At 39.2% G+C, this 16,985-nt stretch overlaps 1 protein-coding gene across 19 annotated transcripts in view; it reads right to left on the minus strand.

The window, feature by feature from the left end:
* Positions 1-16,985, minus strand: part of LOC126981544 (uncharacterized) — a 54,318-nt gene that overhangs the window by 23,791 nt on the left and 13,542 nt on the right. For 10 of the 19 annotated variants that reach the window (XM_050832758.1, XM_050832766.1, XM_050832760.1 and 7 more), the window contains exons 4-14: positions 15,761-15,970; positions 15,244-15,488; positions 14,764-14,894; positions 13,156-13,329; positions 12,063-12,194; positions 10,284-10,679; positions 8,310-8,463; positions 7,088-8,034; positions 6,796-6,965; positions 4,392-4,547; positions 2,928-3,052 (exon numbers count right to left, since the gene is read on the minus strand). In XM_050832758.1, the coding sequence (XP_050688715.1) occupies positions 2,928-3,052; positions 4,392-4,547; positions 6,796-6,965; positions 7,088-8,034; positions 8,310-8,463; positions 10,284-10,679; positions 12,063-12,194; positions 13,156-13,329; positions 14,764-14,894; positions 15,244-15,488; positions 15,761-15,970 (2,840 nt within the window). The remainder of the gene's footprint in view (positions 1-2,927; positions 3,053-4,391; positions 4,548-6,795; positions 6,966-7,087; positions 8,035-8,309; positions 8,464-10,283; positions 10,680-12,062; positions 12,195-13,155; positions 13,330-14,763; positions 14,895-15,243; positions 15,489-15,760; positions 15,971-16,985) is intronic. The other 9 variants (XM_050832763.1, XM_050832753.1, XM_050832755.1 and 6 more) reach the window with 8 other exon arrangements.

The raw sequence follows: 16,985 nt of genomic DNA on the forward strand, positions 1-16,985 counted from the left end.
ATTAAATGAGTAACTCAGTTGAATTATTAAAAAAAAAAAAAAAATGAAAATCAGCTAAACTGCCAAATAAAGAACAACCACTTCGATCCCCATATAATAAAGGGAAGACAGCTTGATTGCCAAGTAAATAATTGCTATTTCTTTCACCAAAATGTGGAAAAAGAAATGCAAACTGTCTCCCTCCATGCTGTAAGTATGCTTGGCATAATAAGCAAAATATATGAGTAACAAGTAAGTTAGCATTGGGATAAGTGACATGGGTTTTCCCTTTACAAGCACTGGTTGGTATTACCTGTGTCATGGCCCCTTCCAGAGCCTGGCTACCTGACCTTGTTACTGCGGACATGACCTGGCCACCTCAGGGTCACGTAAGACTTAGGGACTAATACCAATTAGAGCTGGGTCATTGTGAGTACTCTCTCTACTCAAGGAAGACTTCTATTCTCTTTTAGCAAAGTCATTAAATAAGTTTAGTTTGAATTATTACATCTGTAAAGAGAATAGAACATCCACCTGAGTAAATGAATTATATGGGTCCTGCACTCCTGCCTCAGGTGGAGGCCAGTTGCATCACACTCCTTTGTAATGGAGGGATGATGGTAAGGCCGTGACAGGACCCAGGTCTCTCAGTACTGGCAGAACCTCAGTTACTTACTACAATGCTCTATCAATCTCATTATACATCAGGAATATCTGACATTTTTTACCTCCTTTTATCTTCTAATTTGTTACTATATTTATAAAAACAAAGCTCTTACTGGAAACACAGCCTCTCTCCATAATGGCCTCTCAATTTTTTAAATTAATCATTGTTGGTGTAGGATACGAAGACTGAGTACATTCTTGTGTCATTCAGTTTCATAATAGTAGTACTCTTTATAGAAGGGTTTCAGCATGGGGTCTGGAGGATGTGTTCCCTTGTGTCAATGAATCTACAAGTTACTTAATGTAAAATTGAGATTCTGCCATCTTGAAAAGGAGTAATAATTCCTAAGCTCTGATTATTGTTTTCATGAATTACTGGACCATCACCTGCTGTTACTGAATAAAATATCCGCCCTTTGGTAAAAGCATAAGATTTACCACAATGGTTGTAGTAGATGTAAAGTATTCCATCAACTTCAAAGTGGACATTCAATTGGATGTTATTTCTTCAGTTGGCTAAAGAAATTATCATTACGTGCTAACTTAAAAAAAGATGCATAATTCATAAAATCCACCTCTTTGGGGTGTCAAGGCTAGCTCATAGTATAGCTAATAAATGCCAGGCAAAATAAGCAATGCTAATGCAAATGTGATCACTAGAGCTAGCAAACAAAATCTATCAAGGCATTTGGAAACTGCACATTAATCAGCAAATTATATAAATGTCCACCCTTTACCAAATATAGTGTTTTGTCATAGCAAACTGTACACAAAACTAAGACATTAATAAATGTTACAGGCCTAAATGATCTAAATTAATTCTTAATAATTGATGAGCAAAATAAAGGTTGGCATCAACATGCATGACCCTTCAATAGCAATACCATAATAAGTTAGCCAAATCCCTCATTATTATTAATCTTCTGTGAAATGTAATGCCTAGCTGTACACCAATCCTTTGTGTTGTTTTTTGTTGAGAGAATCAATGAAAACACTGAACACTGATTTACTCAAGTAACAAGACCTTAGTTTTTCTTATCATGGAATTTGATTTTAAAAGTTACACAATTTTTGCCACTGCTTCACGGCATATGTGCAGTGTATTACTTCCAAATTAAAGCAAATTTGAGACACTTCAAAAGCCTCATCACATTACTGCATTTTTGGCAATACGATTTTCAGGCATCATTAAAATAAACATCACTTTCAGGTGGCAAATTTTTACTTTACTTAACACTTTCACGCACACCCTCCCATGTGATTTTCTCGTCCAAAACGCACACCTAACTGGCTATTGGCAGGCCTGATTTTGGTACCTTGAGCGCGCGGAATAAATTTTTTCAAAACTCGCTTATCGAATCTTTTGCTCGGTTCACTTTTATGAAACTACATACATTCCACTGTAAATCGTAAGCTCTTTCATATGGAAAGAAAAAAAATAATGTTTGTTTTATATTTTACCGAGATATCGTGAGTTGAAGTGATGCGAACCGATTTCTGAAATAAAAAACTCATTTTCAAATAGGAGTAAAAATATAACAAATTGTGTTCTAAAACAAAAGAAGCGGATATTTATGAGCTAATTAGCGCAACAAACGAAATTTTAATACATCAATTATAATAGTTATAAATTTGAAAAAAACTAAAAAAATAAATAAAAATGTTCACTTTTTTCCACTTATTTCCACAACTATTATAGTTTTTTTTTATTATTCATGGTTTCATCTTAAAGAACAGATCATTACCTATACAATGGTAGTTTCAGATTTCTTATATGATGTATAGCTGATGAGTTAGGCTTGAAAGAAAAAAATCTTTGGTAACCCTGCCCCAAGCCACACACTAACCCGTCTGTGACCGCTAGAGAGAGTCAACTGAAGAGATTTTCACCAGTCACCCAGGAAAATTTCCTGGCAAGAAGGGTCTATCAGCTTACCTCAAGCCGACATGCGCTAGCCTGTCTACAGACCAAGTATCAGGCGTCAATGAGAATTACAAAATTTTTGGCGAATTTTTTTGTATAAGTGACGTGATAGTCGCGTCAATCATAAACCATGCCTTTTGACCAGACAATTATACCAACGCATATGTCGCGTCCACATGCGCGAAAGTGTTAATCTTATTTATTTCATGTTTTTGCCATAACATGAACCAGAATAAAAACTGACTCCACACATAAATATGCCAATGAAAATATTCCTTGGTGCCAAAAATACACTTGTGTGATGCAACCTTTGAAGGATGGTTTTGGCCTGGCTGTCAGTGACTTAATGGGGACCTACTGTGTCAGAGACTGGTGGTACTGGTCGTAGTCCATTGTGTCCAAATCTGGCGTCTGCACCTCCTCACTGTGGCCCTCGCTGTCCAGCCACCTTCGGGACATGTTATTAACATCTGAGCTGATGTCCTGCAGGAAAAAAAAAAGAAAAAAAGAAAACCAAGTTATTTTCACCAACTGAACTCTTTTTGGCAAACAATTAAGTATTAACCTATCAAATAACTTCAAATTGTACTATGATGAATTACAATGCAAAAATTGTTAATGGAAATGCTACAATATCTTACAAAAATAAAACTTAGGAAACTAATAATAGAACAAAAGGTTAGTAAATGAGACAAAAAAAGCAAATGTAGCTTTCTGAACAAAAATACTAACCTTCTTCAGCACAAAATTTCCTTCATCAGGCAAACATTAAAAGTGATGCCTTACATTTTTATGTAAGGTTGGTGCCACTAATTAGAATCAAAATCATCTGCAGTGCATATCATAAAATACTAAGATGTTGCTCGCCATTAGCTTCAGAAATATTGTCTGAAAACATTTAAGGATGTGGAAGGGCAAGGAGGCTACAAAACACAACCAAGATGATTTAAAATTACCAAACAAAACAAAAAACTAAAAATAAAATAAACATAGGTACAATTTTTAACTGCCACACCAAAGCTGCAGCATGTCCCAAGCTGTGCCCCTAACCAGCTTTATGTTCTGTGTGGATCTCTCTTGTAAATTATAGTGAGTGATGACCTGAATATATATATATATATATATATATATATATATATATATATATATATATATATATATATATATATATATATATATATATATATATATATATATATATATATATATATATATATATATATATATATATATATATATATATATATATATATATATATATATATATATATATATATATATAGATATATATATATATATATATATATATATATATATATACAATATTCACTAGAAATTTGTCTATCCTGTTCTCAGTATTAGTCTGCAGGACAAAGTCAAGGCAATCTCTGGCATATGAGAAGAGGCAGATCTGAGGCGGCGGCCAAATACTTACCCCTTAAAACTTACTCACAAGATCTCTGGAACTCAAGTGATGAGGATCAGTTATATTTATGAAGTTCTGCCTGATCCAAACTCCTTAACAACATTTTTAAAGTGGTGGCCGCCTACACATAAGCAAATCAGATTTATTCTTCCTGACAGACCCTCTTTTACATCTCAGGTTTTCTCCAGTTCCTGCTGTTGTGTTGTAAAGCTGTACACTGAACAAGCAGTAAACAAAAATGCAAACGAGTCCAAAGCCGTGCAAATGCCCCCCAAAATGGAAAAGAATATATCCTTTTATGGCATGAAGCAATTCATCAAAAACCAAACCAAACCAAAACAAAACAAAATGCATGCTCTTGAGGCCCTGGACATGCAGCTACACGTGACCGTTTACCTGCAGCGACAAGTCTGGATTATGTTGTTGGGTGGCTGTGATGACGTTAGAGGAAGGGTGTTTGGGTACGGACTGTTCCACTGAGTCCACCATAGTGTCCTGAGCATCAGGGTCTGAGGTGGTGGGTGTTGAGGACCCAGTGGAGGACCCTTTGCCCTAGTTTGGGGAGAGCTACACTCACTTGGGGCAACACCAGTAGCCTGACACCTAAACACCAAGTGCACTCCAGGCAAGAATATTTATCACGTAAGGCAAAAGAAGAATGATTCAATTTTTTAGAATTTTAAGTATTTTGTTTGTTACCTCAGCACACATTAAAGGTAATATCACATCAAGCATTTCAATGGGTTCTCCAGTTTCAAAGTTACTGGTGCAATACTTTATGTATTTAAGATCACTGTATTGGTTTTAATCCTTGTCTGCTGAATGGCACTTGTGGGGGTATTTTATATATATATATATATATATATATATATATATATATATATATATATATATATATATATATATATATATATATATATATATATATATATATATATATATATATGAATGTGTACCCCTTAGAAGCTAATGGAGTTGTTACATTGTGACATGCATGTAACCTCTATGAAGAATAGTGCTGTATGGAGATATTTCCTTTTATCATTTGTTAGCTGCATGCATTCCAATTAAGAAATCAGCAACACAAGAATGCAGCTCTTCATGAAATAAATTTTAATTCTATGAAAACTGTCTCCATACCACTGATTTGTTGAATAGGCATATAGGTTCCTAATGTGTCAGGTTCCCAAGAGTAGCCCAGTCCTTGGAAATCTAACTGAGGATGTTTAATTGTGACTTCTCTTCCCAAACATTGAATTTCCCATGCAATGGGACACATGATAAGGATGATGATAATTAATGGTGCATACTGGAATACCTCTTCCACTAAATGCTTCAGACAGGTAAGGTTAAAATATCTTCCCATGAATTAGTGTGTAAACCCTCAAATAATGTTATATCTTTTGTTACAGAATACCAGTCATGTTAAACTAAAATAAATAGTCTAACAAACTCCAATGGAATAAATTAAATGAGTAGCAAAATTAAAATATCCATTTCCTCCACCTTCCAGCACAGATGCAAAGACACAATCATGCAATTGCATGGCTTGTTTCTTCTCTGCTCTGTTGACTCACCACTTAGTGAAGCGGTTATGTACCTACTCATGATGAACAAAAGAGGTACGGGAGGTTATCTCCTATACATGAGAGTACCTTTGGGGATTTTTCTTTGCTAAAGGATGCGGTGAAAGGTGAACATCTTCATAATGTTTGCTGCTGTGCTTTGTGAGGAAAACAAAATCAAACAGGCCAACCCTTGTACCCAATGGTGAATAAAAGAGGTGTAATGGATGTGGCTCAAGACAGTTTCCTTCCCCACTCAGAGGAAAGCTAACACTGATCCTTATGGTTTTGTTCTTGTCTTCTGTATAGTAGGTATATGATCTACAGTCTAGCTGTAATATGGACAGGCGACCTCCACTTTACAAATGGGTTAAGTTCTTGAAAAAACTTTCACTTGGTGAAATTTTACTGTACAAACCTATCAAAACATGGTTTAAGCGAAGATTAGTTTAAGGATCACAATATTTCCCATCCACCCATATTTATCCTTGTTTTGCTGAATCTGAATCAATAATTGTGCATTTTCGTGACTCTCAAACCCTTAATTTACAACTACGTCTATGATTTGACATGCAACAGGTGAGAATCCTCCCTGGCCCACCTGGCTCGCTCCAACCCGCCTCCCCGCCTGAACATTGCCACACAGCTGGTTACATTTCCAGGGTAATCATGTGGCCTCTTACTGCTGTCATTAGCAATGAATTTTGTATGCTTTGGGGCCTAATGAACAGATTAAATCAAGCACAACAGGAGGTTGTGCAATCAAGAGACTTGATTTAAAATTGCTGGAGGAAAAAATTAATTAAGTGAGTTTTGGTATCTACTTAGTGAGGGATGAGTGGTAAAATGCAACTTTCAGTAAATCAATTATTGTTGTGTGAATCACTGCAAAGTGGGGGTCACCAGTTCCATATTTCATTAAATTTCTACAAGAGTTTTACTCTGCTTCTAAGGAGCCATACATGAGCTGGGTCATCAGCCTCCCCATTCAATAAGCTTCACATTGCACCCTTCAACCCAAAATACTAATTGCAAAATGATGATAATAGTCTACAAAAATTATCCTGGAAGAATATGGAGGTTCTGTCACATACAACACCATTCCATGTTTTATGCAAGATTTCTCAAAGATTCATGAAGATCTACGAGATAAAAATGTGATAGTTTGCATCATAGTTGAAATTATAAAACTTATCTATTACAAAGCCTGTTCCTTCCAGCCGGCCATCACTCACCCCCTTGACCACTGCCTGCATGAATGCCTCTTTGCCCAGCTTCTGCCGTAGCTTGTTCATGGCTTGCTCCATCTTCCTCTTGTCGGTCTCTATCCTCCGCCTCTTTTCCTCCAGCTTTAGCCTCACGTTGTGCAGCTCTGAAGCCATCACCTGAGGCTCCATGTTTTCATCTGTTGCAGTGTGCAGTGAAATGATAAGGATTCCACCTTCTACAACATATTTATACTACAGCTACAAGAACTTGGATGTAAATAATAAACTGCAGTGCAAAATAACTGAAGGACATACTCACCACTGGCCGATTTGTTGTCGTCTGAGTGGCACTGAGCTGTCTGCTGCTGCTTCCAGGTGGTCTGGTTGGGCAAGGCAGCAAAGGTGGTCTTCTTTTCAGAGCCTTTGCTACTTCTCTTTGAGGTATCATCTTTGTCTGATTGCATGTAGATAATATTAATTCCACCCGGCAATTGTTCTTTTAATTTTGATAACTCCGCAAAACTAGTGGCCTTTACCATTTGTTTATCTCTCTCAGAGGAAATATCACTCTCACTACCTGAGTCCACAATCTCTATGGTACTTTTCCTTTGGTCTCGCACCACCAATTTTTCCTTACTGGCATAAGTTGATGAGTCCCGTTTCTCACGCTCCAGTGCTTCCCTCTCTAGTTTGTCCACATAGCGATTGTCTAGCTCCTCCGTGCTCCCCCGGTGCAGGTCCAGCCGCCTCTCGACACTACGCTCACGACTACTGCGAGACTCTGGACGCATGCTTCCCTCCCTCGACTCCCTTGATAACGTGCCCTCCAAGTTAGAGCTTTCTCTCCTCCCAGTATGGACAAATGGCTCCTTATCAGGGTTTCTGGAAATATAGCTTAAGTTGTCCTGGCTCCCACCGAAGTTTTCTATGGTCAACTGAGAGTCCTCTGCACTGATGGAATTACGGCGTGACCTTGAGCGTCCGTGAGGTCTCTCTTCATACCGGGAGGGCATGCCTGCAGCCGGGAGGTCTGGATGGGAGTTGTTAAAGCTTCCCCGTCTCCCCAGGGCCCTGCTCCTCTCCCCAAGCTCCTCCTCTTTGCTGTCCATGTTCAGCTTCTCCTTGGTAGCAGCCCTTGATGAGTATGGTATGTTGTCAAAGTCATGGGAGGGCCGAGGAGACTGAATGCGCATCATGTCGCTGAGTGTGGCCATCCCTTTGGAGCGCTGCACCACAAAGTCTCCCTCTTGACCGTCACTCATTGAGCTGGCAAAATAAAAGAAACAAAGTTTTCAGCTGTGTGGGGCTGGAAATCTTTACTTATAATAATCTGCATCATTTTTCTAAGTTTTGTGTGGTGTTAATTTTTGGTGTCATTAATTTGGTCACACAACAAAGTCCAGTTAAATTTCATCATCACAGGTATCAGCGGTTCCCAGCCTATGCAAGCTGGGTCATTATTAAATATCACTCCTACTCTCCAATTTTGACAATTTTCCTCTCTTGTTTACCTCTAAAAGGCCTATGTTTTCTGCCCTCACCTGTCTCTGCCACCGTAGTCACTGTTGTAGGATGATGGAGCATTCTCGTATCTCTCCGGCTGCCGCTGGTCCACGCGCACCCGCTGGTCCGCCATGTCGTTAAGGTTCATAGACTGTGAGCGACGCACGCTGGGTGCCCCGGCTGGCTTCATGGCTGAGAGGGTGAGGGACAGAAGGTGCTGCTTTGACTCATGCTCACACAAGTAAAAATTTAATACATTCTACTGTAGCTTAATGGTTCATGGCTTCATGATTCCATGTGACAGCATTAATTTTTAAAGGTAACATAGAAGGGGACTTTTAAATAAAATATCTATTATCAACACTGAGTATTTTGAATTAAGTGAAACCATTTCACCAAAATATTTAATCAGGGTGAAAGGAGAAAGAGTTAAATATTTATTTTATAATAATTTGTGTTGAGAACAGAGGGAGGGACAGTATAAACAGGGCACTGTGTCCATATGCTTGTAAAAATATTTCATGGTGTCCTTCAAAGGAAAATATAAACACTATATAGAATAAGCACAAAAAAGATGTTATATGAAATACTATGAGACAGAAAACTAGTGAACCTTTGAAGCTACAGATGTGTATGTTCCTGCCATGGGCAATGTGTCGGGAAGTGTAAGTGGTGCTGCCGCGAATTTGGAGACCTTGCACGTCAATACATGAATGCAAAGAGCAGTGAATAACCATAAAAAAAAAAATAGATACTGAGATGAATAACTACGGTCTATCATAACATCTATGCCCAATGCTAGGGAGTCGGCACTTCAAGCAGCAGCAGGAGCTTCAATCAGAAACATGTTCCAGGATATGTTTATGTACAAAAGCCTTACCTTAACACCAACACAAAAGATCTAACCATGGATCAACTATAAACATGAAACAAACACAAAAAATAATTAAGAAAATAAATAAATAAAGAAAGAATTATGCACATACATTCCTACATGTATAAATGTATACAAGTGTGTGTGTGTGTGTGTGTGTGTGTATATATATATATATATATATATATATATATATATATATATATATATATATATATAGATATATATATATATATATATATATATAAATATATATATATATATATGTGTGTGTGTGTGTGTGTGTGTGTGTGTGTGTGTAAAGCAGTTAAGCAGACTGTCTTGTGTATCTTTTTTTTTTTTTTTGGGGGGGGGGCTCAACAATTGGTAAACTGTAGTGTGTACATGTATATACACAAATATGTATATGTGTGCACATGTACCAGTGTGTGTGTGTGTGTGTGTGTGTGTGTGTGTGTGTGTGTGTGTGTGTGTGTGTGTGTGCTTGTACCAAGAGCTTTCATTGGATCAATACTTGGTGATTGTGGCCTTATCAGACATGGCTTGCAATCCCTCCTGACCAACCAGGTGGCCTGTCACATGATACTCCTAACATTTCACATATAGATTTTTTTTTTTTTTTTTTTTTTTTTAACTTCATAAATGGCTGCTGGCAATACCAAGTATTGACAATGAAACAAACAAGCTTTCATGCATAAAATAACTCTTCAGGCTAAACCTAAAATAAGAATACCACAACAAAGAAAAACTATGGGTGTTGAAACCACCACAATGGTGGAATTTATCAATTAATCTAAACACAGTCATCACTAAAATAAAATGGCACGTGAATAAAGCATGGTCAAACTTAAAAAAACACCAGGATGAGAAAATTTAGGAAATCAAGGAAACTGAAATCTTCAACTCAGAAAGTAGTGACTAACATGTGTGCACAATACACCTTGCAATGCTGACACAAGGCTTGATACATGCACTTGTGGCAATGATGAGATATACAATAGTAAACACAACCAGCAGCCATTTATGGGAAAACCAAGTCACTATTCAAAATGCACTTTGATTACTTGTGGTGCTACCGGCCCCAAGCACAACAGAATTAGGTGCCACAAGGAGCCCACGTCTAGGGTCAAAACTTTACCATGGGTATCTAAGTGGACAGGGTGGCTGGCCCGTGCCCTAACACGCTCATGTGACAGGCCATGGCCAGGAGGGTGGTGGTGATGGTTGGCTGGGGCATCTCGGGCTGGTATGTTGTAGCTGAGGCCCTGAGGAAGGCCCAGGCCATGGCCGAGACCTAAGCCATGCCCTTGATTATGGTCCGACCTGAGCCCTGCTGCCGGCAAGTCGCCTGCCGGCGGCTGGCAGGTCTGGGCCGAGGTCAGGTAGTAAGAGTACTGATCGCCAAACGGCTGTGACTGGTGCTGCCGCCAGCAGTAAATACATTCTCGATCTGTCACTTTGTGATTGCAAGACCACCACCATTGTGGGTATATAGACACCCAGTTGAAACCCCCACATGCTCCCTCTTCATCACCTGTCCCCACACCCCCAAGAAGCAAGTGTTAGTCAAACTGTGTTAATTAGGCAGCTACTATACTCTTAAAATATCAGCTTAAAAAGAAAATGTGTGGCTCATTTTGTTAGGCAGTTACACGGTTTCAAGAAAAGGTACAGACACATACACAAAAATATGCATTTTTAAGAAGCTTACAAAGATTACCCTCAAATAGCTATCAGTCATGTATAAAACTAAAAATCTATGACACTATTCAACACTAAAGTAGATGATATAAGAGATGTCCAAGTTATATTGTGATGCCCCTTTCAATCTTTTTATCAGTATTATTCATCAACTTCCAGATTATCATATAAAACACACAACCAACAACACAAAGAAAACAAACAAGCAAACATAGATGAGTAATGTCTCGTACAGCACACTCTGAGCATTTTTACAGCATCTTTTAGAGTAACTGGAACTCAGTCTGCTGCCACAACCTCCTTGAAGTTGACCACACTAGTCACACAGTTATGCTGAGTTTGACTTTGATGTATCGTCACTTTTGAAACTGTCACTAGCGAATGGCACGATGATCCTACTCAAAAACTGTGCAAAGAATGTGTAATTGTCACTGATGTATCATACTAATAACAAGAGTAAAACAACAACTGACACAATGCTTTGTTTCAAGAAAACTCTCATTGTGGAGTTTCAAATAAAGTTACCAAATAAGAATATATTAATATTCCCAGAAATTCATTATGAATGTTTTCCCTGACACTACACTTCTTGCAGTCCATACATAGTTGTGTCATATCTGTGTGCTGTACAGAAGCTCTCGCTCCATGCATCACTCTCTGCCAATGTGGATATCAGAGTATACTGCACTTAAAAGAAATGGTCCACACTTAAATTCTTCAAAATACAAAAACTAGGAAAATAAGATGATGAAAACATCAGATGATAAAGCAACACAAACAGATTATGCAAAGCCAAAAGACCCTATTGAAAAGGAAATGGGTATTGATCTAACTATGGAACACTAAGTTTGACGTGAGTTTTAGTGTGTTACAAACCCTCCTGTTGAATCTCAGTTGAATCTAAAGCGCTAGGTGCATCCCCATCTGTTGTATTGCAGTGGTATAAGCAGAATTACAATTGGTATAAGTGATATCTTTTGTTGTTTTACACACTATTTGAAACAGCATCCATGTTACTTATTTTACGTATGTTATTAATGTAGTTAAATTAAACGTAAGACTTCACTCCAGTTCATGCAGCCCAACTGATTATCATTAACACAACCTTTAGTCTTAATCCATTAAACACTATGAATACACCCGAGTGGGAGATGTTAACTCATCTGTTAAAACTCCCTTTAGGCAACAGCAGTAAACGGTAAACCCAAAAGTTTACCCTCATGAACGGAGGCTCTGTCCCTGCGTGGCCGCTCTCGCTCCGTCAGGGACTGTTGTCGTCTTAACCCCGTCCCTGTCCCTGAGCCTGATCCGCTTCCCCCCGAGGATGGTGATTTGCCTCCTCCCCGACCTAGTGCGGCAGTAAGTCGTTTATTGTTACTGCAGAGACACACACACACACACAGGCCTTCCAGCCACCTCCTTTTGCCTCTACTGAGATGACCCAGGAAGGCTGTATGCATATACTTAGGAACAGGAAGTAATGATCCAAGAAGAAGCAGACAAGAAGCATGACAAGATATGACATGAATAAAAGAGACTGAAATTTTCAGATACTTCAATAGCCCAAAGCTTTACAAGAAAATACTTCTGTAGATGATACAGGAATAGAAAGCTGCAAAGACAAAGACAAGGGACATCTTACAAATTACACACTACAAAGGTAAAAGTGATATACATTATGATACCTGTATATGTGTTTACAAGGAGGCACAATTTAAGAAAATTCACACATAGCTACAAGCAGACAGCCATGATGTATGAACTTAAATGTATCAAGCAGTTATCCACTACAAGCATGAAGAATAACATTAACCATTTAGGGGATGGATCTGACACATAAGAATCACAGTAACTTTCTTTGGGTAAAAACAACTATTGGTGGTTAATTCTGTTGTTATATCACTCTTGACAATATCATGATTATATGCAGCTTCTATCAAGATTGACAATTCATGGGGAAAATTAATGAAGGGGGCAGAGTAGAGGATCCTTATGCTATAGAAGGGTAGGGTGTCACTTTGGAGACATCTTAAACCCATTACTATTAAGTTGACTGAGTTACAGGCACATAAGTGGGAACAAAACAGCTGCAGGATTGAACCATTTCATGACTGTGCAAACTGGGGCTCCAGGATTCTATTTCCTCTCTCAAGCATTAATATGAAACCCAAATATGCACACAGAAGTCTTCAGTCTTTGTAAATTTTAATATCAATTTTCCAATCCTGCAGCAACTAGTCCAGTCCACCAGTGGGAGGGAGGGAGGGAGGGTAAGGTCATGCAGGGCTTCAATAGCAGGCCCAGTGTACCTCTCAGCGTGGAATAGGGTGACCTCTGGTGGGAGTGGGAAGAAGACCGGGCAGAAGAGTAGGAGGAGGAAGCAGTGGAGTGGGCAGAAGAGGGCGAGAGACTCGCCCGGAGGTCTGGAATAACCTTCATGCTTCTGTGGTACCCACTCCAGCCGCTACACCCACCACCACCACCTGTGTAGTGCACACCAGGGGGCTAAGCTGTACCAAACCCTTAGTAAAACTGCAAGCACCCAGTGTTACATGTTGCTCTTAGTGCATTAAGCACCTTGTTAGTGAGTTAGCATGTTAGAGAACTACATCATGACATACACGATTCCTCTATCACCAAGTCCCGCCAGCAGTGCAAGTCCTCAAATGGGAACACTGAAGCATGAGCTTGGTTCAATGCAAGCTGGTGCTGATGCTTTGAAGTAACAAGTCAATGCTTTCAGAATGGCAATGCTGGGGGAGCGTGGCACGTGGGGAACCAACTGTATGTAGTAATTCAAGGACAACAGCAAATTGATAGCATTCAATGCTTGACTGATTAGTCTAAAGGGAGGGTACAGGTAAATTTAGATCTTCCAACACCTTAGATTGGTGATGACTGGATAACTGTAAGCCAAATTTAATCAGATACATTGGGCGCATGATAAATATACCATAGAAGCCTTCTGTCAGAGCCCAAAAAAAGCAAGAATCATTAGCAAGCAGAAGGAAATATGCAGGCAAACACATGATGTGCTTCCAATGAAGATCCTTTGAATATGTCAAGTACTATATATCCGGTAGTAAGTATGTATCTCTTATCTAACGAACAAGTGCTTACTACAGCTTGGTACTGGCACAAGCTAACCAACTACTGTCATGTGATATTTCCTTGGAAACATTACACCCACTTTTTGTTCCAAAACTTCATGTTCCAGACTAAAACTCTTTGATGTTGGAATATAGCATATCCAAAAGATCCATTTTTTCAATTACAAAATACAACTCACTGTAGTTTACAGAGTTGCTGAAAATATCAATGTTAAAAATATACTTATTAAGTCATTAAAAACAACTAACTAAAGAAAAATAAGCTAGAGAACTTAATCTCCTCATGAAATTTTATTTGTGGAGTAAAAAGACCCTTACTACAGAAAAACAATTCATGACATGTTTTCCTACCAAACAAACAGTTGTGATTTCTTGACCTGAAAACTACCAATCTATCTTCTATACCTCCACACTGCACATGAGGACAAAGCTGTGCTGGTCAATGAGGGTTATCCAGAACATCAACACCAATAATAGGGTACAACTCAAATATGAATGAAACACAAGACATATACACTGAATCCACAATACCTTGCTTTGAATCACCATAGTGTTACTTCAAGATGCATCCCACAACAATGCAATATTAGTACAGATATTAGTTCTACCAGTGAGGGGCCAATGGGTGTCAGGACCATCGAGCAAATTAGTAAACCACACCAAGTAGTCCTCTTGAAGTAAATCCGCAACAGATTCACATTTATACCCGAAAGACCATGAGGTGGAGAGGACCCACACCAAACACAATTCTTTACCTCCTTTACCTGTCTAACCCTGTATCTGTGAAGGAAACTTGGCGGCACAAACCTGGTGAGGACAACTGGATGTATTTGGTGGACATCTTCCTGTTGCCAGCCAGGGACACACAGGACACCGGCTCCAGTTCCAGAAGGAAAAACAGCTCAGCAGCAAAAGCCAACACATTCTGCTTCACTGAACTGAACAGGGTGTAAGGGAAAGAGGACTCAGTATGGTAGATCCAAATACTCTTCACAAAGTCATGGTGATGGATTAAGCAAGAGATAAACTCCTTATTTACCTAAAAAAGTTCACCAATATATTAGTGGCACAGATATATGAGTAATGGGGTGTCCTCACTTCAATACATGTGGAATGAAACCCTTTTCATATGAAACTTTAGTTTTCCAGGATTCTAGAAACTCTAATATCAGTTCACCACACAACAAGTCTTCATGAACCTTCAATCATATCCTGCTAACAAGAAAGGCAACAACTTAACACACTAAATACTTAAAGGCAGCAGAAAACAGACACAGTAACCCTCACCTGTGCATATATACAATATCTTCTTTGGTTAGTAGACAAGGGTTGTAGGGGAGGCTCTCTTGGCAAAACCTGACAACTAGGCCAACATTGTAGAGCGAGTCGGCAATGGAGGGAGGGTCGGCCACAGCAATGTCCTGCCATGAGAGCTCCTGAGGGCAGTAGAAGGCCACCAGTGCTGCCAGACCAATACCATCACTCAGGTCACTCAGATCTTGGATACGAGGAAACACGGGCAGCTCCTGCTCCTGTGAGGGGGAATAGATGTCTCAGATAATAAAAAATTGACAGTGGAGACATTTACTTGATCTGAGAAATAAGGCTTACCTGCTTAAAAACGTGTATCAACAAACTAAATAGATATATAGCTGGATCAAGTACAATCAAAGGTTTCATACTGAGGTTAGATAGATTAATGGATAGGGAGGGCAGACAAGGTACATAACTAGTTCTAAAGAGGCAGTATATGTAGGCAGATTGACCTCTTGTAGTCTCCTTGTATACCCTCATGCATACTCACTTGTGCCTGTGCATGGTGGTGGATGCGTTCCTGGAGTGCCTGTGTGATGCAGCTGACCCAGAGCACCAGCGCCTCCTCCTGGTCCTGGGGCGCCCTCTCCGGCACTGACCCGCCCCCGACCCGCTGCAGCACCGCCACCGCCCGCTCTGCCACCACCACCTCCCGGATGTACAACGCCATCATGGCCTCTATCACAGCCAAATGAGCAGACTGGAATGAGAAAGGGGTGCGTTAGTTTTGTTTACAGAGGTCATTAAGGGTTACTTTTTATCGTATTAATTTCTCCTTCTGCATGAATAGTTTTGTTCCATTGAAAAAATTTATGATGAAACTATTAATGAAAGGGTGGTGTATGTGTTTACCTAATTATAGTATACAGGATTTAAGTTAATCTCATGTTGACCTGTCTCCGTATCTTTTGTGCACAATTAGGTGAATGTGTGTACGTGTTTGTGTGTGTGCATACAAAAAAGGGGTGTTTTGAGTCTATATAATAATGATCAGGGCCAAACTAACATGACAGAGTGACACATATAAAAAACATGGCTGAGAGGAGACATAGTAGACCCCTTGCATTCACAGCCTCTAATTATAGGGGGATGAAGGTGACAACAAACATCCACCAACCAAAACTGTGATGGGAGGAAAGACCAAAACCAGGGTTGTTGATTTTTTATTTAAATCAGATTTTTTTTAAATAATTTTTTTTTTTATAAATTAAAATAATTAAATGAATGTAAAAGTTTATATTCTCTACATTAGCTTCAAACATTTGTTGGAGTATTCTTGTATCATATTCCATCATCATAAGTAACCTGGCTGGGTGTGTGAGCCAGTCCTAAGACACCATCCACAGCCAGCCAGCCACTGGCCAGCACCACACCACAACTCTGTCTAGTCTGTTAATAGTATAATCAGATCAGTCCTCACTGAAATTGCACAAAGAAAGATGAATGCAGCTTCAAATGAAAGTATCAGAAAAGGCTGTGGATGATCCATGATGTGAAGTGATTCTTTGAAAAAATAGTGGTATATATTTCAAATATTTCCTTTACTGGCACTTCCTATATTGGTGTTTTTAGTCCCTTTAAATAGCTTTTCTTTAGTTCATTTGAGTGTTTGGAGGGGCCCAAGACTATCCACATGTTGTCCTCATGATAGCCCATCAACCGGACTCCAGCAAAACTCACTGAAGACAGGGGGGGGAGGGGGTTAGCCAAGCAAG

Source organism: Eriocheir sinensis, chromosome 48 (assembly GCF_024679095.1).
Source record: "Eriocheir sinensis breed Jianghai 21 chromosome 48, ASM2467909v1, whole genome shotgun sequence".
Taxonomy (NCBI): domain Eukaryota; kingdom Metazoa; phylum Arthropoda; class Malacostraca; order Decapoda; family Varunidae; genus Eriocheir; species Eriocheir sinensis.